Source organism: Procambarus clarkii, chromosome 66 (assembly GCF_040958095.1).
Source record: "Procambarus clarkii isolate CNS0578487 chromosome 66, FALCON_Pclarkii_2.0, whole genome shotgun sequence".
NCBI classification, from domain to species: Eukaryota; Metazoa; Arthropoda; class Malacostraca; order Decapoda; family Cambaridae; genus Procambarus; species Procambarus clarkii.
In genome coordinates, this window is record NC_091215.1 from 25,977,527 (window position 1) to 26,005,119 (window position 27,593).

The 27,593-nt window shown below is 40.8% G+C and overlaps 1 protein-coding gene across 2 annotated transcripts; it reads right to left on the bottom strand.

Moving 5' to 3' along the window:
• Window positions 1-986: 986 nt before the first annotated feature.
• Window positions 987-25,755, bottom strand: Nurf-38 (Inorganic pyrophosphatase Nurf-38). Of its 2 annotated transcripts, none has more exons than XM_069309896.1 (7): window positions 25,541-25,755; window positions 5,871-5,986; window positions 4,370-4,489; window positions 4,001-4,120; window positions 3,515-3,751; window positions 2,873-3,053; window positions 987-1,375 (listed from the first exon to the last, which is right to left on the bottom strand). In XM_069309896.1, exons 1-7 carry the CDS (start codon window positions 25,743-25,745, stop codon window positions 1,344-1,346), a joined length of 1,011 nt encoding a protein of 336 aa, XP_069165997.1. In that variant the 5' UTR covers window positions 25,746-25,755; the 3' UTR covers window positions 987-1,343. The 2 variants fall into 2 exon arrangements, with proteins under 2 accessions (XP_069165997.1, XP_045616116.1); XM_045760160.2 differs by lacking the exon at window positions 25,541-25,755 and adding an exon at window positions 8,343-9,296.
• Between the last annotated feature and the right edge of the window lie 1,838 nt (window positions 25,756-27,593).

A 27,593-nucleotide genomic window follows, 5' to 3' on the forward strand; every position in this document is an offset into this window, starting at 1 on the left:
ATAGCATTTTGGGCAGGTCCTTAATCCTATTTTTTTTCTTCCTTGGAATACGACCCGCCAAATCGTTTAAAAAGGTATCTGCCGAGTACCTGGATGAACAGAGGCAACAGTTAAGGATTGGCACCCGGCCAGGATACAAACCCAGGCCAAAGCGCTCATGAAACGCTGAGTGTCTTACCACTGTGGGTACCCTCAAATCTTACTCATTCACATTAGCTGGAAAGATTCTACTTGCTAAATATACAATATTAAGATCTTATCAGGCCAACCACATTTCGGCACTTTCACCTTGGCGAATTTTTGATAAGTGTAAATGCTATGCATTCCTTGTCTCACTTGGAGGTATGGGTCTTTAAAATTACCATATGAGTACTAGGTGCAGGTGAATATGTCCACCTAGACAGTGGAGTACACCCTAAGTTCATATAGTAAATTATTGCTAAAATTACTTTTGACAGGTCTACTGTCCATTGGAGAGTTTAATGTTTTGTTCAGGAATGTGGCTGTGCAATATTTCTTTGAAGTTTGCCATGGGTCTCTGACTGACCAGGTTGGTTTATATTTGATCTATCTGGAGCCATATCGCCAGAAGCTGTTTAATCACACTACATATGTAGCAGCAAGTGTAGGATGAAGTCAGAGCTCATATGTTGTCACAGTAGCCAGAGCCTCCAGAGATAGTGATAGTCGTCATCTTAATTCAGACTATTTAAGTACATAGCATCTAGCTCCTGCCCTTGGCCAATAGAGGGACATGCTACAATCACCAATATTCTTTGTGTGAATACGTACACTACAATCTTGCATAGCACTTTACCGACTATTTGCTGTAGGAAAAAATATGCTAAAGACTTACAAATTCATACAAGTTAACTATGAAATTGTATGTATTAGTAGGACATAAATTAAATTTGACTTATTACCACTAGATGCAAAGTATGGACAACATTCCCCCACCATTTTCAAGAATAGGCAACAAAAATAAGTTTAATATATAAATTTTTATTTGTTTTACCATTTGGCAATAGATACATAGTGCCAATTTCTGGCAAACCAATTAAATCATTACATAATAACAGCCATACAGGATAAACTTAATTATGAGGACCTATGTGGAATGGAATAACAGCCTGAGCTGTATCTGAGGAAGGGTAGTCTAATATTCTGAAATTAAAAATTATACTATTCATCTTCAAACTATCAGTATGATTTTTTTTAATTTAAGATGCATGAGAGAGGTTGGACTCAAAATTTAACAAAAAAGTGGGAATGGACAAGTGAAATTACACCACAGAGGCCAGGGCTAGGAAGTATCACAACTTGGCTGCATGGTGCACTGTAGTTCACTTCAGGGTAACGTAGTGCCACAGGTCAACTGGAACGGAAAGTTTGTGTTATTTATAATCAACTGAATTATACACCATACAATAGTTTTTTGCACACTGTTGAAACGCCTGCTTTTGTTGAAAAGCAGAGGTGCAATAGGTACACAGAGAACTCTTAACATCAAAGGCCCGAGACTGTTCAGCATGTTTCCACTACACATAAGGGGCATAACTGGCCGACCCCTCTACAGTGTTTAAGAGAACTTGATAAACATCTCCAAAGGATACCTGATCAATCAGGCTGTGAGCAGCCGCATCCAACAGCCTGGTTGACCAGTTCAGCAACCAAGAGAACTGGTCAAGGACCGGGACATTGAGCCCTAAAATTATCACAAGGTAACATTTTACAACTATTTCTCCTTTCATTAAAATTATTTAAAACTTTACTCATTCTTCTACATATCTTATGCTATACAACAATCTTGCATGAATGCCTGGGTCTTACCATAAAAGCCAGTTTTTTTTATTTTGTTAAACTACTTCACTACTTTGCATTCATGAATGTGACTAGCTGCTAAACCATTTGAAAGCACATTATATGTTTCTTAAGTTTAAGTAATAAAAATATTCTGCAATAATTTGTATTAAATGACTTCAATTAGGTGTCGTGTGTGTGGCCCTCATGACAACACAAATGTGACCCACATGGCCCTCTGGGGACCATCAGTTTGACATGCCAGTGTTAGAGAAATATATGCAGTAGATATAATAGAGGAAAAATAGATTTGTTAGAAAGACGGGGTCCAAGAGCTAATAGCTAGATTCAACAGACAAATAGTAAATACATTGCCGTATGCAGGTTGCAGTGGATAATCGGCTTCTGATGACAATATGTGGGGTGATTAGATTAAAACACCATTTTTTATGTATTGCCAAGCGGGACCTACCAAGCGCTATATGTTCATGTTCGGGAACGCACTAAGGCACATGAACTATACATACAGTACACTTTTGCTTTGGCATCTAAAAATTTAGTTGCGAACATTTTGACACCAAATTTATAGTTATAAACCAACAAATAACAAAATGTGAAATGATTATAATAAAACTTTCTATCACTGAACAGTCTGCGAGTGGCATTGGAAGCCAAAATATTTATGTTCAGGAATGCCTGGAAAAGCCAGACCTTGAACACGATTGATGTTCTCATTGATATACTGTATACAATATATCACTTTAGTGTGATTTCTTTGTGTATCTGAAGTTGTACTAGAGTGCATGGAAAGTTATATGTAAAACTTGGGCTGGCTTCAGTAGATACCAGGTTGCATAACTTATACCATGTCGTGGTACAGGGGTAAGGTGTGCGGATGGATCGCTGGTTTGAGTCACCTCGGTGCTCCAATTTATTTGATCTCCTTTCAATTCTCTGGGTACACATTTCCGTCCGGATGAAAGTGGACAATGGGGTAATAATGATGTAATGTAAAAAATAAAAAAAGGCATTACATACAGAATCAATAAAAGTGAATGCAGCAACTGCCAACCTTTAGGATCAATGGGTTGTGCTGGTCCAGGCTCTGGAGAGCCATCTACTACTTCTTGTGCATCCGCTGACGTAAGCTTGTTGACACAGTTGGGAACAGAAACACTGCTGGTGCTATGTCCACCAGCATCAGTCTTGCCTTCTACTAAATTCTGCCATGCTTCATGGGTCTCCATGATAATCTGCAATGCAAAAGTTTTTTACAATAGCAGCATTACTATGTCTAATACAGTAATGTTTTGTACAATATATAAATGTCTTGGGTGTAATAAAACAATGTATTAAAATACAGTACAGTACAGTATAGATAAAAAAAAATTCAGGGCAGCCCACCAAAATGCTTTATAATTACCTTTCATTAATAATTTGACTTTTTTATTGTACCTTTTAAATCGTGTGGCTATAAATGGGCATATTCATACTAAAGTTCCATTGCATCTGATGTTTGCTATTATAAACCAAATTGTATCAGGTAGTTATTGCACATGATAGGACATGTTTTTGAGTATACAGTATTTTTATACTAGAAGTATTTATTTTTTAGCACCACTGTTCTTTGACAATTTTTAACCTTTCCTGGTTCTCAAAATACAGACCATAGTGTCTTATTGGACAATTCTGCAGAGAATAATTAAATACAAACCTTATGAGCAAAGTCTCTATCCTTAGCCAATCCATTAAAAGCAAACTGGTTCTCAGGTTTGCCATCTGGTATCTTATAAATCCTGAACCATTCCACAGATGCTTTCAGGAAACCAGGCATGTGCTTCTCCACATCAGATATATCACTTAGTTGTGGAGCCAATGGGTCATTAACATCAATGGCAATTAGCTTCCAATCTGTCTCTCCTTCATCAATAAGAGCTAAAGTCCCAAGCACCTGAAATTAAAAAAGAAACAATGATAAATAAGCATAACCAGGCTTCACTTGTTCTGTATTTTCATCAATACTGTCAGGTCAAGCTCTCTAAAAGCATAACTGTCAATTCTACTATAACAGTATTCTTTATAATATTTCTTAGTTTATATGTAGATCAGATTTAACTATTAAAGAACATTTTGTCTTAAAATACAGACCACACAATATGCTGGCAATTCCGAATTAAAATGTAATCATTAACTTTCTTACCTTCACTTGAATGACTTCACCCCTCTTGGCCACACGGTAGCCAATTTCACACACATCAATAGGGTCATTATCGCCCTTACATCCTGTAGCTTCATCGATGTGGTTGGGATCCTCCCAGGTCTTAAAGTGCATAAAAAAAAAAAATTAAATGATACAGGTGTATGTATATAGTAATGTAATATACCACAATCTGGTTCATAAATTCTTGTGCTAAAAAGGTTTTCAGAAATTTAATGAATAAAGAGTTCTAATTTATCCAGAATTAAACATTGAAAATAGGGCTAAAAGGGCTATTCAAGTGTACTTTGAAAATTCTTTCTAACTTTCCTGAGGCCTACTTAGGTCAAAAGACAGCAGTTGCCAACTTACCTGTGGGAGTGCACCATAATTCCATATGTAGCCGTGGTGAGGAAAACAGTTTGCAACAAATCGAAGTTTACCCTTCTTAACATCCTGTTTAATTGGATTCAAAGGATCCTTGGTGGATATCTGCAAGGTAAGAGCAGTGACTATTTAGTTTCTGCATATGAAACAATGAACCTAACCTTGTTTCTCCAACATCTTATAATTCACCCTTGTTGATGTCATGGTCACTTATCTCGATACAGTACCATCCATCACTATCTTTTGTCCATCATAAGCTAAACTTCGCTTTTATGTCCATAGGGAATGGAGAGGATGGGGGAGGTAGAAGGATGGGGAGATGAAATTCAGGAAGAGGATGAGGGTGTAGAGAGAGAGAGGAGGTTTGAAAGTTCGGTGGCCTGTCCACCATGGGTTGACATTTTTGTATGTGTTGTTTGTTTGCATAAGCTAAACCGTTTTCCTTTCTGCACTATTAATGTAACGCTTAAACATTATGCTTACTAGTCTTGTGAGATATTAAGAGAGAAATCATGTTTTTATTGCATATTTTGACTTTTTAGCTGGATTGAAGCTTTTTTAAACATTATAAACCAATTTTGACCATCATATTGTGATGAGGTGAATTACTCTACCTGCAATGATCAAGCAACATATGCAGATCAGGTATAATTAATTACAGAATGGGACACCACAATCCCATCTTCCCAGTACTCAGTCATATAAGGCATTGAAACTACAACTCTGCCACCTGTGTATAAATGTGACACCAAGTACCAAAACCAATTTGGCCTTTAATTCATATTATTTATGCTCAATCTCTTTGCAAAGATAAACTCGGACCAGTGCCACTGTAGTGACCAGTTAATCCAGAGTTTGACATTTGAAAAAGACAAAACTTACTTGTGCTCAAACTAGGATTCCTCAAGAATCTGAATTGTCTACACATGGCCACATATTTCTCTCTGAAGATGCAGTGCTCCACTCTATATACATATGCATGGTATATTAGTACTCAATAGATTCATCGATACCAGTTTCAAGGGTGATCCCTTATGCTCCTCACCAATATTGTAAGGCAAATGAGTTGCCATTAATTGTCAACTTCTAAAAATAATATTTCATTAGCATTCAGTCATCAAATACGACTACAAGCCTGCAGGTGTACAGACCCTCCTCAAGGTTGACTACTTTAGAGTCTACACAAGGAACAAGAGAACACTCACAAGGCATAAGTGTCTAGTGATAGGCTCCCACCTCAAAGGGCTAAATTAATGACAAAAAAGCACAAGGCTTCATGTTCAGTCGGTGCTTGATTATTGCTTATCCACTCTTAAGAAATGGTCTGACCCAAGGTTATTATTTACGCAAGTTCTGGATAGTTTTAGTGGTTGCCACTGAAAGTACAATTTTTGTGTTTATTTACATACCACTGCAGAGGAGATTTATATCTTGCAAAGTAAATAAGGCGGTCATTGAAACAAAAAAAGTACAGTTCCATATTTACCTCCATCTTGGCATTGGTCCATCTGGGCACCTCCACTACCATGTTAAAAATTTTGTTTCCTTCATTTGCAAACAGTGGAACGTCATGGAATGGAGAGAGGGGTCCATTCTCATTCTCTGTACCAGAAAAAAAAACTAAATTAGTATAAAGAAAATATAGTAGATATACTATTTTATGATATTCCTAATTAATGGATGAAGCAAAGCAAACTAGATAGGTCCTAACTAATCAAACAAAAGAGTACATCGTGCTGGTGGTGATAATGGGGAAAGAAGGAATATGAAGTCCTATTATATAAGTTAATGTTATTAGTCCATGTGTTGAATTGGAAAAGATGCCAGTATGTATATACAGTACACTGAAAACCTATCTCAGTCTGGGAAGGTTAAATTATGAAAATTTCTTTATACAACTCTGAATTCTGACGCAATCCTTAATGGAAGAATCGGAGAATGATCACAGCCTACCACTGAAATAATGAATTTGTAACACGAATCGTTGAAATTTTCAATAAGAATAAAGTACTGTATAGTTCAAAGATACATACCTCATAAATTGAATAAACTAATGTGCTTATCCTCTTGCTTCAGTGCATGTGTGTGAATGAATTTGGTTGACAAAAATGTTTTATTTTTTTTTAGATTTTGTTCAAGCTCATAACACAACAGTATTATGTAAGAAATGTCAGATCAACCAGATATATGTGGACCTGTGGGTCACTCCAAGCAACAGTTTGTTGGATAGACAATAATTTGGTTGAACTATAGCATAATAAGAGGGCATGCAGACGAGTCACCAGGATACTTCACTGTGAGGGAAGTAAACAAATGATGCAACAAACTAAAAGGAGAAACTTAATAGGGGTTAGGTTATCTTGAGATGATTTCGGGGCTTAGCGTCCCCGCGGCCCGGTCCTCGACCAGACCTCCTTTTGTCGTCCCCCCCACCACCAGGAAGCAGCCCGTAGCAGGGCTGTCTGACTCCCAGGTACCTATTTACTGCTAGGTGAACGAGAGCACCAGAGTGAAAGATACTCTGCCCATTTGTTTCCATCAAACTTAGGACTACGAATACCGAGCGCTGTACACTCAGCTGTCAGGCGGGACAATTTACAACTGGTCAGATTTTGCCGCAAATAATATAAACTCTTTAAAAAATACATCATAAATTTACACTTGGCGCCTAAAACAAAAATTCCTGTGTAACTCGCTTTACTAAATGAGTTTTGAGGTTCAGTTCTTGAGCTCATTATGATGACCAAACAAGAAGAACCCATTATGTTTGTATCCCTTTCCACTACCGCCCACAGAATGGGTATAGGGTGCATAATAAGTTAACTAAACTTTGACAACTTCCGTCATACTGCTGGCCTCTGGTGAAAGGAAGAAAGGCACACTAATTATTCTGCTGACTTAGCATCACTTCTCTCGATTTATCACAACATACAAAGTGCTAACCTAACCTGTAAAGGACCAACCCAAGCCACCCACCAAGTCAACCGTTGCATAGAAAACGGATTATTGTGAGGAGCTACTTTTCCCATTACTTTGTAATTTATACGTTGTGGACAATAAACTATAAAATTAAGACGTGTTAGCAGAGAGGACACCGGGTTAGTGACCTCACTAGAGGTCACGACTTCTAACGAAGTCCAGTGTTTCCAAACGGGTGGGTCGCAACCCCTTGGGTCGCTTGGGCCCCTTAGGGCGGGGTCGTGAACATAAAAAAATAATAGGATCGTTCCCAAAAACGTTGGGAACTGCTGCCTTATCTGAAGTAATTTATAATGTTCTTTAATATACAAGAATTTCAAAATAATCCAGAGTGGCAGAGTTTGATCAGTTTTATTTATTCGTATTCAGCACTACTAGCTAGCTATCCAATTGTGCTGAATACGGGTCTCCCCGAGGCGATTATTGACATGAAAAATAGAATACAAAAATCTTCCTCAAATTCAAAACCTAAATGAGACCTGACCATATGTAAACTATCCGCAAAAATACTCATACTGTACATCACATACTAAATGTGAACAATAGTGCTTAAGTTGTCAAAGTATATATATTTAATCCATGGGTAACCTTACCCAAATATCTTCGCCGGTATCCCAACTTTGTTTGCTGTAGATATAAAAAATTGGAGCCAAAGCCTTCGAAATGGGTATGGGGCTTTAGTAAATTAAACTTAAACTACACTTAGACAAATATTTGGTTTCAGTTGCCGGGTCCATATGTATTTCTAACCTTTCCATCACCCCTCACAAAAACTTTTGGTTTGCTTAATACATTAATCTACCTACCTACCTACCTATACCTGTTGTTGGTTCCTAGAGGCAACTGTTAGTTAATCAAATTTAAGCTAGCTTCTCTACCACCTTATCGTACATGCTCAGCCGATTCATAAATCCAGCGTCAACCCTATCTAACTCGGACGTGTTAGTAATTACAGAAACAAATTAAAACATGAACATACGGAAGTAAATATGATACGACGGGGTGTTGAAGCGGCCTCTCTCGATGACAGTAACGTTGAGTCCTGAGAACTGGCTGGTGGACGCGGGCCACACCACCGTCGGCGTCCTGGTGCCCTCATGGTTCTGGCTCCCTCCGGAGCCGCCACATGGCTTCCCACAAGTAACACATGGCTCCTTGGTCACGCGTTTTATATCGCTACCATCCTCATCTTGCTCTTCGCTTTCCTTCCCTTGATCATTCCGTATAATACCCAAAGCTTCGAACGTAGAACTAGGTTTATGTCCTAGATTGACCTTGGTGTTTATATGGACCTTGACCCCGGGGCCGATGATGCTGGGGACACTGCCTTTAACGGGCCACCAGGGAACTATTCTTCCATCAGGCATCACCAGGGAGACGTTGTTCTTCACCAAACTCTCCACCCTCTGACACCCTACACACGCCGCCAACACCACCAACAACCCAATCATCCCCATCTTTAGTACCAAGATAGGTTACTAACTAATAAATTACGTTAAATATAATAAGTTATTCAATAAATAGACATGCACAGTTAGCTCCGAGAATCTGAGTCTTGTCAAGAGTCTAGTCTACGGACATTTAGTAAAATGAACATGGGAGACCGGAGCGCCACGTGCAAGGTCTTCGTGAGAGTCGCCAACACTTAGTTGCAGTCAAACCAACTTTCAATGTTGATTTCTTTGCAATGGTAATGACTAGAAAATGGCTGTATTTGGATTCTTTTAGTCGTGGTTGATGATGTGACTTCGGATTGATTGATTTAGCTTAAACCATCCAAGAGGTGGCACGGACATGAATAACCCCTAAGTGACTTCGTTGTCGGGGGGTTGCCGTTAACTGGTCTTGTGATCACCACCAGGTGGCGGATGGTTGTGCTGGTGGAGTCCCAAAGCCGCACTGCCGCTCCTGCTGCCTCCTGCTGCTCCTATATGCATCCCGCTCGCCCCACAAGTCACCCACCAACTCTCTCTGCCCAGGCAGGCAGGGGGGTGGGGGATACTTGACGCACACCCCCTGGGTAGTACCAGATACAGTACCATCAATCACCGCTTCTCGGTACACATGTACCGCATTCTGGATCCACTATTACTGGGTCACCATTATAATCAAATTATTATTCTGAACATGGTCAATTATATTTATATTATTGCTAGTACTACACCGAACACTAAACTGCTAATTATTACTTCTGTTATTGCGTTACCACAAACACCATTAACGCTATTAACGGTTAGGAAAACAGGCTCTTAATACCTAGTAATTTTATACAGATATGAACAACTACCATTTGCTAGGAGGTGGGGTCTAATAACCAGTTTTCGCTCTCTAATAAATGATAGGTGATTACTACTGCTGCTATCGCCGTTGTGGTCGTAGTAGTAGTATTTAGTACAGTATTATTATTGTTCCATATATTCTATACAACCCTATTCTTAAACAAGGCATTATTTAAGAATGGATTATTTAGACTTTGTCAAATTTGTATACATTGTTTCGTGTTCTATTATTTATTTATATATTTAGCATAATATTAATATTCCTTCTTCCTTTCATTTGTATACTTAAATAATATCACCCCTTTCAAGTGCGAGGATTAACTTTATTAGCCCCCGTGTCTCTCAGCAATCTAATTGCCGAAGCTACATTTACCTCTGAAATTCTATCCATAATACTCCAAGTTCAATTCCAACCTTATTATCTCAATCATAGCATTTCTTGGGCATCCTAAGATTATTATCCTAGCTTTATTTTGTACCTTCTCCAACCTCTTTTAATCTACCTTTACCAAAACAAGAAATGACAGGTGCACCATAATCAATAAGAGATCTCACAGTATACCACGTGATTACTATTGGAATGTGAAATGTAAAATATGATTAAAAACTTGTGTACTGAATGGATTTGTGAGCCCCTTGAGGGACCTTATTAAATACGCGGGGATAGAAATAGCCTATGCTACTGCATCCTATTGAGATGTATTTTATCATCTCAATGAACTTAAACTTGATCTCACGTCTATTGCGTTACCCGGTAATTTGTTCCATAAATCAAAAACTTATTTCAAAATCCGTATTAACCAAGGTGTTTCATGAATTTAAACTTACCCAATTTATACACATTATTCGTTTTTGCCTCATTTCAAAACTTTCTACTTTTTTTAAGCTTCAGATTCCTACTAATCACGACTCGCATATATTTTTCGTGTTCACATTTGGCAATTTTACAGTTAAACTAATATCCGGTTACTTTAATGACAAATGTAGAAACCTACATTTGGCAGCATTAAAATATGTTAATACTGTATGTTTAATGTATTTTAAAAGCCCATCTAAATCGTCTTCTACCAGTATTTTGTTAAAATTGATTTCTCACCATATTTTGTATGATGATCAGCAAATGTTGCTGATCAATCGTCTGTCTAAATCATTGATACAGTATATATATAATACACAACAGAGGTCACAGGATTTCACTTTATTTATACTAACCCTGTTTTTTTTTTAAATAGCCATGCCCTTATCTAACTTACAACACTTCCTTACCCCCTCAATACCACGAGCTTTGGTAAATCATTTTCTAGATTAGTCTTATCTAATAAAAAGCTAAGGAGAAAACATTTAAATTATAGACACTGTATATAAGAAAGAAAAAAATGTAAATATATAAAATAGAGAAAAACCAGAAAGCAGGAGAAAAGTCAGGTTAAGGAATAGGAGCGATATGAGAAGCGCGTAGGTAGAGGATATTAGTGATAAGTATAAGAGTGGCAGATATAGACAGAAGAGAAACTTGTGTACCCCATAAACTCACCATTCTGACCAGCCTTATTGTCTTGGATTGGATTGGCGTGTCCACGGACCCCTATCCCCCGTATCAGCTATTGATACAGATAATGGCGCCAAAGAGCCTCCACTTACGGGCTCTCCATAGCCCGCGCTACTTGGAACTTTTTGTTCCGAGCACAACCACTTGGGCTGAACGGTAGAGCGACGGCCTCGCTTCATGCAGGTTGGTGTTCAATCCCTGACCGTCCTAGTGGTTGGGCACCATTCCTTTCCCCCGTCCCATCCCAAATTATTATCCTGACCCCATTCCAATTGCTATATAGTCGTAATAGCTTGGCGCTTTTCCTGATAATTCCCTCCCTCCCTCCTTCCGAGTAGCTGAATCTAACACAATAGGCAGAAGAGCTTCAATTCCTGCCAGACGAGTCACGTCGGAAAGACCATGTCAGGCACCACCTGGAAATATCCGAGGAGGACATCTGGCATCAGCTGGATTTACCGAGAAACCACCACATGATTACTATCCTCGTAGCTCCGGCCGACACAAAGTTCTCAGAGGCAGCCTTATCAACCCAAACCGTCGAAGATTTCCGGAATCTGGAGTTAAGACAATGTTCACCGTTTATGGCATAATATACTCTTGATATGATTTTTTTCTTAACATTCTACATAATTCCCGAATCTCATTATATGCAGATTATGTCTATTACTTCAAGATCTTTCCCATCAACTTTTGTATTTATTTTTTCTTACATCGATCGTCCGAGAGATACTTTCTTTTCTCGCTGTCTGCCGTTGTGAATCTAGACCCCTGCAAGGGTTGACATCAAATACTTATGGTCCTGTAATGAAAGTAGGCAACTTACCCTTGCTGGTTACACTCATAAAAAGTTGCATAACATGGACACCACAACGTGAGCTACATATTCTGAACGTATCAATCCTACTATTTCAGTCATTTATTGTCTTAGCCAACAACTAGGGTAGCAGAAAACGGTACACACACTACAACTACTTTATACAATTCACCCATAATCAAAAATACATATTAATATACATACTACGTACACATACATGTATTTCTGCGTCAATATGATAAACTTACAAGTGGAAAGGGTGATGTGACGAGAGTATCACCACCACACAGGCACACAGCCACAACACAAAGGGTTAGTGTACAAGCATACAGACTTTAGTTTACTTTACTTATTATACACTCCATACCCCATCATGTGAGCGGTAGCGTTAAAGGTTACACAGTACCAAAATTAGTTAAAACTAAGCAAGTTGCAGCACTGATGAGCTAGTTACGTAGTACATTAACATAACTATATCAAAAGTCTCTTTACAGTTTATCAAACTACCATCATCGACTACCTCAAGACTACCAAACACAGTTGTTAGGTGAGCCAGATATATACAACTTTGATTTGCTTATTAAACATCCTCACATCTATTCAGTGGGCAGCGATGGAAGCGTTACAATCACCTGCATGCACTACCTACCGTTACTAAACTTGTGACGTTTGGTCAAAATATCTGGTAGATCATTTTGAATTAAATATTTATACATTTCTCGAACATTTGTGACAAGTTATTTCTGAATTCTTTAATTGGTTCAAGTCCCCCCCTCCCCCCCCAGCGATGCCAAGTGTGTGAATAATTTTGTCGACAGTGGTCAGGTCCTACAACCAGGGAAATAACTAAGTTGGCCCATATTAAAGACGTTTTATTTTTTAACCCGCCCGTTTTTTTGTTAACTAAAATCCCTGGCCCGGGCAAGTGGGTAGCTACCAAGCCAACCCTGCCTACAACCCACATTCTATTGTTTAAGCATGCGAGTCACTACCCTGGTCAGCGTAAAGACAGCCTGGAGTTCTACGAAGACATCTCTATTTTTTTACTTGTAACACCAAGAAAATTGATGTAGTCACATCCAGGGAAATTTCCTGACAAAACTTTCCTGAAAAATTCCAGATATTAACTTATACAAAAAAAAGAGTAGCCCATAAAATAATAGGTACATAATTCTCCAGAAACTAATAACCAGTGTTTCAGAGAACCTGCATATATCACCCTCCCACCCAACTAAGGGCTTCCGGCTGGCGACATCACACGCTGGAATATGTTCGTATAAAGTGGGTTTTCTTCTATATTGGCTAGAAAAAGTGGTCTACTCTCAAACATATTGCCTGCCACTCCCTCCTGACCAACTTGCTCAATACTAACTCCTACACTACTTGGGTGCATATTCTTTGGGAGCGCGATGTTTTATGTAGTAGTCCCACATCAACAACAAGCTCTATTTTCATACAGCTTGAAAGGTATATCACATATCACACCCATTTAGCTGATGTATATATGTCATCAGACTCCGGACATTGGACTAAACCGAAATTGAAACCAGTTCGGCCATGGCATTAGCTATCGTTATGATTAGCCATCTGCTGATCACTCCAGACTGACCTACCATCCGGTATGTTTTTAACAGCAAATTGAAGCTCTAATGGGCAGGTAAGGTTGTTGGCGATGTTAATGAATTTAACCCAAAACCGGACATTATAACTTTCTAATAATCACCAGCCGGACACAGAAGCCTGCCTAATAAAAACTGGATCAGGTGATACTTATCTCTTGGATCTCTCCCGGGCTTATACTTAACTTTAAAGATGAATGACGAAAGTGACGTGAGCCGGCGAGACGAAAGCTCCTTTGACCTTAACCGCCAAGCAAAGATGCGAAGTTCGTCCTCCGGACTTCAAGGGATTTTTTAATCTTTTTACGAGCAAATGTTTTGGCTAACTCATCAGATCTATCATGTGTTCAGAGGCCAATATGGTAAGGAATCCACAGGAGACAAACTCTTTACTCTATCATTATTATATATTTGCCTAGCTTCAAACACAACATGTCCTCTTACAAAGAACGTCGCTTTTGGTTCGTATGCGTTACACAAGGCGAACAATTTTCCCATTAGAAAATGGAAGCAACTTACGAAAGTGACGTGCTGTCCTCTTTTCTGTTTTGGGTCCTCTGGTAGATTAGGTTAAGACACTTTAAATTGATCGTTTTCTTGACGTTAGTGACCTCCTTGACCTTAGGAGTGGGGGCTGTCAGACAAGCATGTCACAGTTATGCCTTGGGGACCAGAGTGCAGTCAAGGATGACAAGAAGTCATTTACAACTAACATGTCGACTTTTGGATTCATATACTCGTTCGAGTGCAAAGATTATGGCCAACACTTATGTTTGAAGAGTGGACGCAAGTTATTTATGCGAGCGGGAATAGGAGCCATCTCCCGCTGTCAACAACTGCACTTCCAGCTGCACCATAGGACTGGTGCAAGGAGCCACCAGTGTAAATAATTTGGGAGAGGGAGCGCTCTTTTGACCACAGCATCAATTTGGCTAAATGCATTGTACTTTGCTTCTTGTCGAAGCATGGATTGCAAGTGAGAATTCTGTCCATCGGCACAGTTTTAGGCGTGAAGGAATAGAGTAGATCTCAGCATTATATGAACTTTCCTATGTTACGACCGAGGTCCATTGCACTAGGAAAATAGTTCAACACTGCAATAACCCACCAAAATTTAACAGCCGAGACAACCGAAGCCTATGTTTGCCGTTTCCTTGTCAGTCGCCAGCAATTAAATTTACTTTTTTTTTTTTTTTTTTTAGATATATACAAGAGTTGTTACATTCTTGTACAGCCACTAGTACGCGTAGCGTTTCGGGCAGGTCCCTGGAATACGATCCCCTGCCGCGAAGAATCGTTTTTACAACAAGTACTCATTTTACTGTCGAGTTAAACAGAGGCTACAGTTAAGGATTTGCGCCCAGTAAATCCTCCCCGGCCAGGATACGAACCCATGACAAAGCGCTCGCGGAACGCCAGGCGAGTGTCTTACCACTACACCAGAGAGACGTAGAATTCTACCAGGCGGTTATAAGTATATAACCGCCACCCAGATGGCTAGGTCAAGCAGATACCGCAAGGTAGGCCAACCGAAGGTTCAAGACCCACGAAATTTGCAACCCTGCATGTATGTAAACACTTAACACTCCATATTACCCTTTATTTCATAGAATAAAACAGGTTCCAGGTAGACCATAAACCCGGCCGTTCTCCTCGGAACTGATTGATTGATGAAGATTAAGCCACCCAAGAGGTGGCATTAGCCCGTAATCCTTGGAACTGTGACCTGTGGTGATATGTACGAGCGTGCGTGTGTGTGTGCCGGGGAGAGAGAGGGTGGGGGGGGGCGGGGAGAAAGATATTTGTAGGGTGTGGAGAGGTGGTGTTCGCATGAGGGAGGGGTGATATGCAGGTTGGTGGGGGGGAGGGAGATTAAGAGGTGTATATCAAGAGCATCTTAATCTGCAGATAACCTTAAGATAACGACTCCTTGTGAAAATGTTATCGGCACATTATAAGATGGCCGTAATGGGAAGCTTCCCACACTTAGCCTACACATACACACAAAATGATAGGTATAACAGTCGCCAGCGGCGACTAGCTCACTGTACATCCCATACTCATCCTTTGAGAGGGAGCGCAGAAAGATTACAGAGGCCTCAAAAAGTCTTTGTGAAATCCTTAACAGGTCATGACCTCACTCCCGCGCCACAGCCCACCTACAAGAACTGCTGCAGTTAACCTGTTTGGTTTCTCAGGCGAGTTGACGCTCGGCAAGTGTCTAGTTACAGGGGAACCTTTTTTGTTTTCTTTTTAGAAAGTTAAAAGCATCGTCATTCCCTCGCCCTCTTCCCTCTCTACCAGACTCTTGACTTCGTAATCATGATCTGTATTTTATATATGATTTTGGGCCCCACAAGACTGCCTAAATAGGTGGACAATTTCTGCTCGCAACTGGCAGACCTACACTCTAAGACTCATGCCTTGGGTGGTCGGGCACCTTCAGGAGTCTTGTAATGTTCTGTTCCTTCATGACCCTCACAGGCTGCACGGTCCTGATTGACGGCCAGGCACTTGGTCACCAGCAGGAAAAAAAATGGGCTATGGCTCATTCCAATCAAAGAGAAGTTCGCACCAGTTCACCCCGTACTCACAAACACAACCAGTGCGGTCCGTCTAATTACCACAAGCTACCACAAACTTCAGAAAGCTTCCTGGCAATACGTTAGTAATGAATAAATATGATATATTTACTCATTATAATGTTGGTGCTGAATGTACAACACGAAAAAACATAATTTTAATCTGAAAAAGTATCTTTTTATAAAGAAATTAGACGAAAATAAAAAGCTGGTGACGCCAAATCAAGTCGACGATCCAAGCTTCGGTTAGGTTAGGTTAGGTTAGGTTAGCTTAGGTTAGGATAGGTTAGGTTAGGATAGGTTAGGTTAGGATAGGTTAGGTTAGGTTAGGTTAGGATAGGTTAGGTTAGGATAGGTTAGGTTAGGATAGGTTAGGTTAGGATAGGTTAGGTTAGGATAGGATAGGTTAGGTTAGGTTAGGTCAGCCTAACTTAATATATCATATTTATTCATTACTAACGTATTGCCAGGAAGCTTTCTGAAGTTTGTGTAGTTTGTGGTAGCTTGTGGTAATTAGACGGACCCAACCAGTGTGCTTCGCCAGTACACCTTCATTGAAAGTAGAATTGTTAGAACCTACAGAAAAACTGGTTTAAAGAATGCTGGATTTAAGAGAAAGTCAGAGCAGAATCTTCGCCATAAAAACTATCCAAGTTAGCAAATTAGTGTGCGACCTACCTCAGGAAACCTTGACTCCTCCCCACCCAACGCGCGTAACTAGTATTCGGGATGAACAGTGTCAGGTGATAGGAACAAGGCTGTTGGGTTCAGGGGCGCCCGACGGAAACACCAAAGTACCAAAAGTCCAACCGATAGTTACAAGTTACCACAATGACAGCTACCACAAGCGACCGGATCAGTCGTATATACATACATGCATACATACACATACATATTCCACATGGTGGAATACATCACACAGAAGTGTAAGGAGGCAGCAGACAAGTTTATCCCGGTCCAAAAGGGAAAAAATGAAATGCAGATGAGAAACCCATGGTTTAATCAGAGATGCAAGCTGGCAAAGCAACTAAGTAAAAGGGCGTAGAGAAACTATAGAAATAACAGGACACTTGAGAGCAAAGAAGGATACCAGAGAGCCAGGAATGAATACGTCGGGGTGAGAAGATAGGCAGAAGGGCAATATGAAAACGACACAGCAAGCAAGGCAAAGACTCAACCTAAATTTTTGCATAGCCACATCAGGAGAAAAACAACAGTTAAGGAACGGGTAATGAAACTGAGGATAGGAGCAGACAGATTCACTACGAACGACAAGTGTGTGAGGAACTCAATAAAAAAATGCCAGGTCTTCTATTAGAGCAAGAAGTTCCAGAGATAAGAGAAGGAATAGTTAACAAGGCACCACTAGAGGAGTTTAGGATTACTAGCAGGGATGGAAGGAAGCTTTTGCTAGAGTTGGATGTGACAAAGGCTACAGACCCAGATGGAATATCACCATGGATACTAATGGAAGGAGCAGAAGCACTGTGCCTGCCACTCTCCATGGTGTATAACAAATCACTGGTAACAGGTGAACTGCCAAAAACTTGGAAGACGGCAAGTGTAGTCTCGATATACAAGAAGGGGGATAGACAGGAGGCACTGAACTACAGGCCAGTGTCCCTAACTTGCATACCATGCAAGTTGATGGAAAAGATTATGCGAAAAAATCTAGTGGAACATCTGGAGCGAAAGAACTTTGTGACGTATCAACATGGGTTCAGGGATGGTAAGTCATGCCTCACAGGATTAATTGAATTCTACGATCAGGCAACACAAATCAGGTAAGAAAGAGAGGGGTGGGCAGACTGCATATTTTTGGATTGCCAGAAAGCCTTTGACACAGTACCACACAAGAGACTAGTGCAAAAGCTGGAGATGCAGGCAGGAGTGAAAGGGAAGGTACTCCATTGGATAAGGGAGTACCTAAGTAACAGAAGACAGCGAGTCACTGTGTGGGGTGAAGCCTCAGATTGGTGAGGCGTCACCAGTGGAGTCCCGCAGGATTCAGTCCTTGGACCTATACTGTTTCTGCTAAATGTTAATGATCTCCCAGAGGGTATAGAATCGTTCCTCTCAATGTTTGCTGATGATGCAAAAATTATGAGGAGGATAAAGACAGAGGAAGATAGTATGAGGCTTCAAGATGACCTAGACAAACTGAAGGAATGGTCCGACAAATGGCTACTAAAGTTCAACCACCAAGTAAATGTAAGGTAATGAAACTAGGAGGCCAGTCACTGGATACCGAATGGGAGATGAAGTCCTTCATGAAACGGACAGAGAGAAAGATCTAGGAGTTGATATCACGCCAAACCTGTCTCCTGAAGCCCACATCAAAAGAATAACATCAGCGGCCTATGCGAGGCTGGCTAACATCAGAACTGATTTCAGAAACATGTGTAAGGAATCCTTCAGAACCTGGTATACCACATATGTAAGGCCAATCCTGGAGTCCGTACCTAGTCAAGCACAAGACGAAGCTGAAAAAAGTTCAAAGGTTTGCCACTAGGCTAGTCCCAGAACTAAGAGGCATGAGTTATGAGGACAGGCTGCGTGAACTGCATCTCACGTCGCTGGAAGACAGAAGAGCTAAGGTAGACAAGGATGTATTATTTAACATGGGTGGCACACTCACAAGGGGACACAGCTGGAAGCTGAGTACCCAAATGAGCCAAAGAGACATTAGAAATAACTTTTTCAGTGTCAGAATAGTTAGTAAATGGAATGCACTAGGAAGTGATGTGGTGGAGGCTGACACCATACACAGTTTCAAATGTAGATATGATAGAGCCCAGTAGGCTCAGGAATTTGTACATCAATGGATTGACGGTTGAGAGGCGGGACCAAAGAGCCAAAGCTCAACCCCCGTAAGCACAACTAGGCGAGTACGCACCTCTGGAGACAGAGGGAGAGTATAATTACTGGGTGTGCAGACTAGAAGTGAAACGTGGTGCATTAGAGTGGACCAAGGAAGAATAGGGCGGACAGACAGGTCATGAACCCAGATGGAACTTGGTTTAGGTTGGACCGTTGAGGAACGAACTGACCGAAGTGGTCCAAAGTGGAAAGCATTATAGTGTGGTCTACATTAGTGAAAGACCTTACCATAAACCTTATACCAAACTACTAACCCCCCGCCTCATAGTGTTTCCCATGTGTTTACATTTCACTACGTCTTCTACATAGTCTTACGTATCTCTCATTTTATTGTGAAGATCGTGTTTCGTGATATTAAGTGGTGGTATTCACAATGTTATGACTGTTCACTCGCAGGTGAGTGACGCTGCCATATCTACTCTTCTGCTCGAGGTAAGTTTAACAAAATTAACTCAATATATAAAACACTGTAATTTAAACGAAGCAACTTCTAACAATCCGCTGCCCCATCTAGCCCTTACCATCTGTCAAAATGCGCAAGACATTAAACACCTGTGAATGTCAGAGCTCTACTTCAAAGGCAAAACCTTGCAGCTCCCCTGCTGAAAGACTACCTTCCTCTCCAGCAAGCAACCACACATTCCCCTCCCTTGTCAGCGTGACCTACTTGACTATCTATCCCCCAACGCGGCGATGTATTACGCCCCTTTATTAGCCGTCATGGGTCGCGACTGACCCAGGGGTAAATTGTTCATTTGATGCATGACGTTAGTGTGATCTGTGTGTGTGTATGTAATGACCCAGGGGTAAATTGTCATCAACCTGCTTTTAATATGACAAGAAACTTATCACATGTATACGCTTGTTTAATGTACACCCCTTTTGGGGGGGGGGTATATTAGGATTAAGAGATATTCCCACTCTAAATTTATTCGTATTCTTTGCAACTACAAAAAGATCAAGACGGGTGTCGTGTAAACCATCAAATTATTAGAATTATTATACAAAGTTAGAAGACGCTGGTGATCGGGTGGTGGAGAGTAGGAAAAAAATAGTGGTATGATGGGTAGCGCGGCAGCCTGACCTAGACATGGGACGAGGTGGATGACCTATCTGGTACGGTAACCTAGTGGCGCACCTCCCGCTGGCCGGCTTCCATAACAGATTTCTCCTTAAATTGTCTCGCACACAGTTTGAAATACAGGTGTACGCTGTACCAGGGAGGGGCCGTGTCAACGCCGACCGAGCCCCGTTAGATCAACACCATGTCCACCCTGGCATACACCACGCCAAGATGGAGTCTCCACACACAACTTTCAGCCTCTTCACCGACATCCGTATTTACCTCCACAAGCTAGGTCATGGTGGAGACACGAGTCGAGACAGCCTGCAGCAGGTTTGGGTGTGGTGACCTAGAGTAACCTGGAGCAGAGCGGCGACAAAGACCTTCAGCTGTGGCGAGGTCAATGTCCCTACGGTCAAGAACGGCGACAAAGACCTTCAGCTGTGGCGAGGTCAATGTCCCTACGGTCAAGAACAAGCGACATATTCCTCCTGAACAAAGGGAACTTACCACTGGGAGTTGGAGAGGCCAGGTAGAAACAATCCTATAATCGTCTCTTTATAACTTTGTCTTTTTGAGAACCTTTTATTTAAATGAATTTAAAAGACTTCATAAACTTTAAATATTTATGAATTTGAATTTTACTGATGGACGGTGCTGAAAAGCTAGTCTCAATAACCTAACAGTCCCAAGACAAACCCCTTAGTGGTGTGTATTCCCCCACTTCTTACAGCCGAGGTAACCCATACATACACAAGGGCAACAACCCTCGTGTAGCCTACTCACCCCCAGTCCAACTAAATCTTCAACACCAACAAGGACCACAATGAGAGACGCTGCTGAATAATTACACACTATATAATAACGTCTACGTGCTATGCTGTTATTGCCACTTTCTTTTGTGTAATTAATGTACTGTAACTTATCCAATTATAAATGCCCTTTTAAGTAGGCCTTAACAATGCACACTACAACTATCAAATCAACAACATTTATAAAAAAGAAAAGAAAAAAAGAACATTAACATGCAGCAGGTTGAGGAAGAAAAGCACATGGCTGTTAACACGTGATGAAAAATGTGACAGTGTCAGACCGCAGAGGAAGAATTGAAACAGGAATTTCCTTAAGTACTTTCGTATTTTCGTTCTTAAGGAAATTCCTGTTTCAATTCTTCCTCCGTGGTCTGACACTGTCATATTATATATATATATATATAAACTGAAAACTCCACACCCCAGAAGGATTCGAACCCAGACAGCCAGGAGCACCATGCAACTGGCGTACCCGGTACCTTAACCACTCGACCAACCGTGACCGTACAAAAGACATTGGAAGCCGAGGCTATATCCCAACGTCCCGACGGCACTTGGTGGTAAGCTTGGGCATAGTTATTCCATCGAATCACCTCACTATGTGGGGCCACGTGAGCAACACAAATGCGAAAAAGCTTGAATTTGTACGTGAGCAACACAAATAGGAACAAGCTCACACAGCACCGCTCTTGTGCCAGGTAAGTCCACTACGGGCTCACCATAGCCCGTGCTACTTGGAACTTGTTCCGAGTAGCTGAATCTATAACAACAACAAGGAACAAGCTTTGTACGGTCACGGTTGGTCGAGTGGTTAAGGTACCTCTGTGGCTCATCTGGGTACTAAATTTCCACTTGTGTCCCCTTCTTTGTGTTCCACCCATGCTAAATGGTCTTTGTCCACCTGGTCAATTCCCCTGAGAATTTTGTAAGTGGTTATCATGTCTCCCCTTACTCTTCTGTCTTCCAGGGACGAGAGGATTAACTCCCGTAGCCTTTCCTCATAGCTCATACCTCTCGGTTCTGGGACTAGTCTGCTGGCATACCCCTGAATCTTCTCTAATTTTGTCTTGTGTTTAACTAGGTATGTACTTCAGGCTGGAGCTGCATACTCCAGGATTGGTATGACATAAGTGGTATACAAGGTCCTGAACGATTCCTTACGCAAGTTTCTAAATGTTGTGATCATCGGTGGGTGTGGCTGGTGCGTGTTGAGTCCCCAGAGTTGCAGTCTGGCTGACTGCAGACGCTCTGCATGAACCACACATTAATAAGTGACTGCATTAACGAGTCGATACATTTTATAGCTTATAGATTTCCCATACCCTTCCCCCTCCCCTCTCTCTAGCCCCCCACCCTGCTGAGCCGTTCCCGGCTCTCCATACCCACGCTCTCTTCGTGACGTTAATCATTCTAATCCATTATGAAAATCCTTTAATGTAGCTCATTCGGAGAGATGAACCTATAAAGGAGCGTACCGGCAATTATGGAAACAATCCGGCTTTAGGTAAAAAAATATCCTTGTAATCTGGCACCTCACTTAATGTAACCCAATTTTGAGGCTATCGACCACAACATTAAAATTCCGGCGATTTAAATAATTAAATAGCAATATAATATTGACTTTTCTTCGGACTAATCAGCATCGTCCTCGATAGGTTACTTGGATTGCCTACGGTCTGAACGCTTCTGGTTAGTCACAACCTTACCATTCTTAATATTGTATGACGCTTGTAAAATCGATAACACGAATTGGTCCATAACCAGTGCCTAACAGAAGTAAGAAATTTGGATCATTTTCGCTGAAGAAAAGTATCTGAAACCTATTTGTAGGCAACATCTTAAAACTATTTGAAGCAGCGCTGATAAACCACTTAAGCCAACATGTCCGGGGTACCAACAAGATTAAGTTCGATGAACCTTCAAGACTACTTAATACACACAGAAATCACAATAACGTGATATATCAAATGAACATTACTTAGTTAACTACTTAAAATACACTGAACGAGTCACGCATATCTCAGGAATCTGTACACCAGTTGATTGACAGTTGAGAGGCGGGACCAAAGAGCCAGAGCTCAACCCCCGCAAGCATAACTAGGTAAGTACAACTAGGGAAGTTCATGTAAGAATTCATCGTCACTTCTTTTATTTTCTGATTTGTTGATTGGCTGTCTAGTTTTTAGTCACGTTATTATGACTATTGTTACCTGCAAAGAGAGGTCAAGTTGGAAACCCTTATGGAAATGCGTGATCACTGTGTACCGACATTTGAGTGTCTGCTGGAAGTAGGAATAATATGCACAAAGAAAGCTAACAAGGTAGCATCACGAAGGGGAACTACAAAGAGATGGGAATATTCCTAATATGAGTAAGACATGACCATCAAACAGAAGTGTAATTTTACAATCTACTGGCTTTTGTACTCCACATTTTTGCATAAGGCTTTTGTACTCCACATCTTTTCATAAGGCTTTTGTACTCCACATCTTTCCATAAGGCTTTTGTACTCCACATCTTTCCATAACATTTTAATTCATTTATCCATCAACTTCACAACAAAACTGCATCTCGCTGCCATTTCAACATCTTTTAACTACTGTACTTATTTTGCACGTCACGTACAAATACAAGGTTACAACACCTCTCATTAATACAGCCTTCGAGGATGCACGTCATATGTTACATAAGACGATTCGCCAACGGATTTTAAAATGAAACGACACATATAAACGATACATATATACTGTTTTGACAACCGGAAAGAAGATTTGACCAAACCCGAGCCCTTCCCTCGGTACCTGAATGGTTTCAGTCGCAAATTTCTTCGTTGTAACACTGTACACGTGTGTGCAAAATTATAAGAAACAAATGAGTCATCTTAATACCAAAATAATTTAGAAAAAAAAGGTAAATGGTTAATTTTTTAATATGAAGTCACTGCTTCCCTGACTGTACTTTCAACCTCTGCTACACAAAACCCTCTAATCTATAAGCTAACAGGTATTTAAATTATTGAACTGCTGTTCTCCGTTTACCGCTACTATACCCATACACGCAGTTTCTTATTCTCCCGACTACCATAACTTTCATCAACATACATTTTAATCAGTCATTTTAACGGGGTCCGTCCCTGTTTAGCATGGTGATGGGGGGGGGGGGGAATGAACATATTCTCACCCATCTCCTCGAGGTCTTCAGCAAGTATTAACCCTCAAACGTCTGGAGAAAATCTAGACAATAATTTATAATGGACATGTCAAATTCGACACAACCAATATTATTAGTTATTAATAACTTACCACATCTTATCTGGATATCGCTCTTGACATTATCTTATCACTCGTCAAAAATTAAAAAATCTCCCCTGAAAGAATCTTATGCCAAGGCTTTATTCTTATCTTCATCATTGCATTAATATTTAATTACAAAAATTAATTATGGGAGAAGAGCAAATCGCGTAGCGATAGACTTCAAACACATACTTTGAAGTTATTATGCATGGTAGTATTCAAATTTGGTATCTTTTAAAGCCAAAAATTGTACTTTATGAAGGTATTTTCAAAAAATGCAATAAAAGCAAAATAAAATATAAAAAAGGCGAGATAAAGTTAGCCGACATGACGTTGAAAAATGACTACAATCGTCACCCAAACGTTCTGGCGTGCTGAATAAATGACAGTAGGCCTCCCAAAAACGTTAAAGGGCTTAATAAGGCAACAAAAGTTCGATAAATCATCTTGCAGACGAGATGTAGCTCTGATACAGTAAATATTTTTATGCGACAGCCTAGTGTGTCGAGCAAGTGCACAAGCACACTGGGTACTTGTACCGTTGCCGCTGGAGGTGGCTAATTTATTGTGCTAGTGGAGGATTGTGTACTTCTATGACAGTCTTGAGGATCATCACACCGCCCATTATACAAGACACCTGGAAATAATAATTATTTTGACAAGTTAGACACAGCTGCCATTCAATTTTCCCGCGAAGAATACCAGGGAAGGGCCGTTCAAATCTGTTCATATTTCAACGCTTGTTCATTTTTTTCAAGAACTTATGAGGCCTTGTGCTTTTACAATTATCATATTAATTATGTGGAATACGTAAAAATGAAGTGAAATACAGTATATAAAAACAGATGCTTTTTCATCTAGTTATAAACCCATGGAACCGCCTACCCGCAGAAGCCGTAAATGCCAAACCGGTTGAATTTTAAAATCCAACTAGAAAAAAAAATCATCAGGACAAATGGATAGACCTTTGGCAAGCCGCAGACTTCCTGTCATCCTCGATCCACTCTAGTATTAGTGGCTTTCAGGTAAATAAAAGCCTCACAAACTTTGCAAGTATGTTCCTCATTCCTGTTTACTTGTGTTTCCCTCAATTATCAACCGACAATAACATTGTACACTTGAAGGTAATTAAAATAGAAACATCTTGTTGTAACAGATAGCCAAATCTGCCGCGAACACCATAAATAAGCACTAATTAGAGCATCGGTGTTCGCCGTGTCGGCATCCAGCTGCAGAGAGGACCGATAGATCATACTAATAAGCATAAATAACGCTGTACTCACTCAAGAACACCCTGTAGTCGAGGGTGTTGGGGCACCCCTTCTCCAAGACGCTGTAAGCCATTCCTCTCCGCACCTCTGGAATGTATGCAGAAACCTTGAGGCGTTTTGGGGCGGAAATGTTTGCGAGTGTGCGTGTAGCAGACCTCAGTGCTTGGTGCCGGGTGAGGCTCCTCCACACGTGAGCCATGCTGACTGCCCCTGCCATCTGTTGGCCACCCTAGCAACTACTCTCTCTCTCTCTCGCCCGCTAACTTCAAACAACCCAAAATCCGCAACTGCTGGAGGGTTATTAAGGCCACACAAGGCTTACTAATTAACCTGTATGTGTAGGTTAGTACTGAGCATAATCAGGGAGTAAAATAAACTCTTGGTATATACACTGAAAATTGTAGCTGAGTATATTTACCCGGATATACGGTATATGGGGGGTGATCCTGGACGGCATGGGTTCGAATCCTGGCCGGGTCAATTAGAGTTCTTAGTGAACACCCTGTATTTAAAATTTCATTACACAAAAAGGGTTACAACTTTGGTTACATTTGTTACATGCCGGGTACAAGGCTACTCGTCACAGGTTGCAAAGTTCCTCCAGCTCTTCAGATGGCGGGCAGGAACCATATGGATGCAGTGAGCATTTCCTCTCTGGATCGCCACACTAAGGCGCTGAAAGAGGAAACTGGCGGCTCTAGGGTCTCTAGTTGTCTCAATTAGTTTGGAACCCAGCTCCTTAAAAAAAACTAGCAGCACTTTTACCCCAGGCACCAAGTGTCTCTGAGGCAATGGGACAAAATTGTAGTGGTGATCAAGATCTCTGTATTTACGCGACGTGGCTGCTTCCCGGTGATTGGCAGCACCTCCTGCCTGTGCAGCACAGAAGTCAACATAGGTGTTGGCTAAAGTTGAAACGCAAGTGTAGTCCCACACCAACTGTCAGGGGTTCACCGTGATCCCGTCTGGGGATCCAGGGTCCCCTCACAGGGTCGAATTGCTGACCCATCCCAGGATGCAATCCTGAACAGACTGACTATAACTCCTGGGTACAGGGGTTCACCGTGATCCCGTCTGGGGATCCAGGGTCCCCTCACAGGGTCGAATTGCTGACCCATCCCAGGATGCAATCCTGAACAGACTGACTATAACTCCTGGGTACCTATTTAATTACTGCTAGGTTAGCAACGGCATATCAATGGCGAGAAAACGCACCCAACCATTTCTGTCCTGCTCTGGATTCGACTTAATTGCTTCTTAATATATTCTTATACAAGTGCTTTATATGAAATATTTAATTATGGTAAACTATGATTTGTTGATTCTTGCTTGAACTTATTTGCTCACTTGAAATTCACTTGGAATTTCTCTTCTGATACCACTCATGTCAGGAAAGGTTAAGAACCACAGGACTAACAACACTACAAATCGAAGACGGCTGATCTCATCGAAACCTAAACTACTGAACACTTTGGGGGCTGCTGATCCAGACCCCTTCTGTAGGAAGGTTAACTGTAATACATACAGGGAATAACGACTTCAAGCTATTTAATAATATAGGATGGAAAACAGATTTTTGTCACCTGTACAGGGTTAATAAATCAATGGAACCCCCTACCCGCCGAGGCCCTGAATGTCAAGATTGCACCTAAAAATTCAGCTTGAAAAAATCCTGAGGAAAAATGAGGGGAGCTTTGACAAGCCGGCGGCTTCCTGTCCTTGTCGAAGTCACTAGAGAAATGGTGGCTCCCAGGTAAACTTAATGTTAGACTTCTGTTGATAGCCGAGATAATTAACATTATTTTTATTTGCTGGAAGCATGGGAAAGGCATCAACTTCACCATGTTGTCTGAAACCTTGTGTTAGTAGAAGTGTTGTCACTCATTAAACTGAATATTCATATTGCATACTATGAACTAGCTAATGATATTCCATTATATCTGTTCCCTGAAATACAAGTGTCTTACACGCCCATTAGCAAAAAAAAGTAAGGAAAACTTAGCACTCCCCAAAGCAACAAAACTTGACACTATTCATTCCTTTATCAATAACTTACAGCCTCATA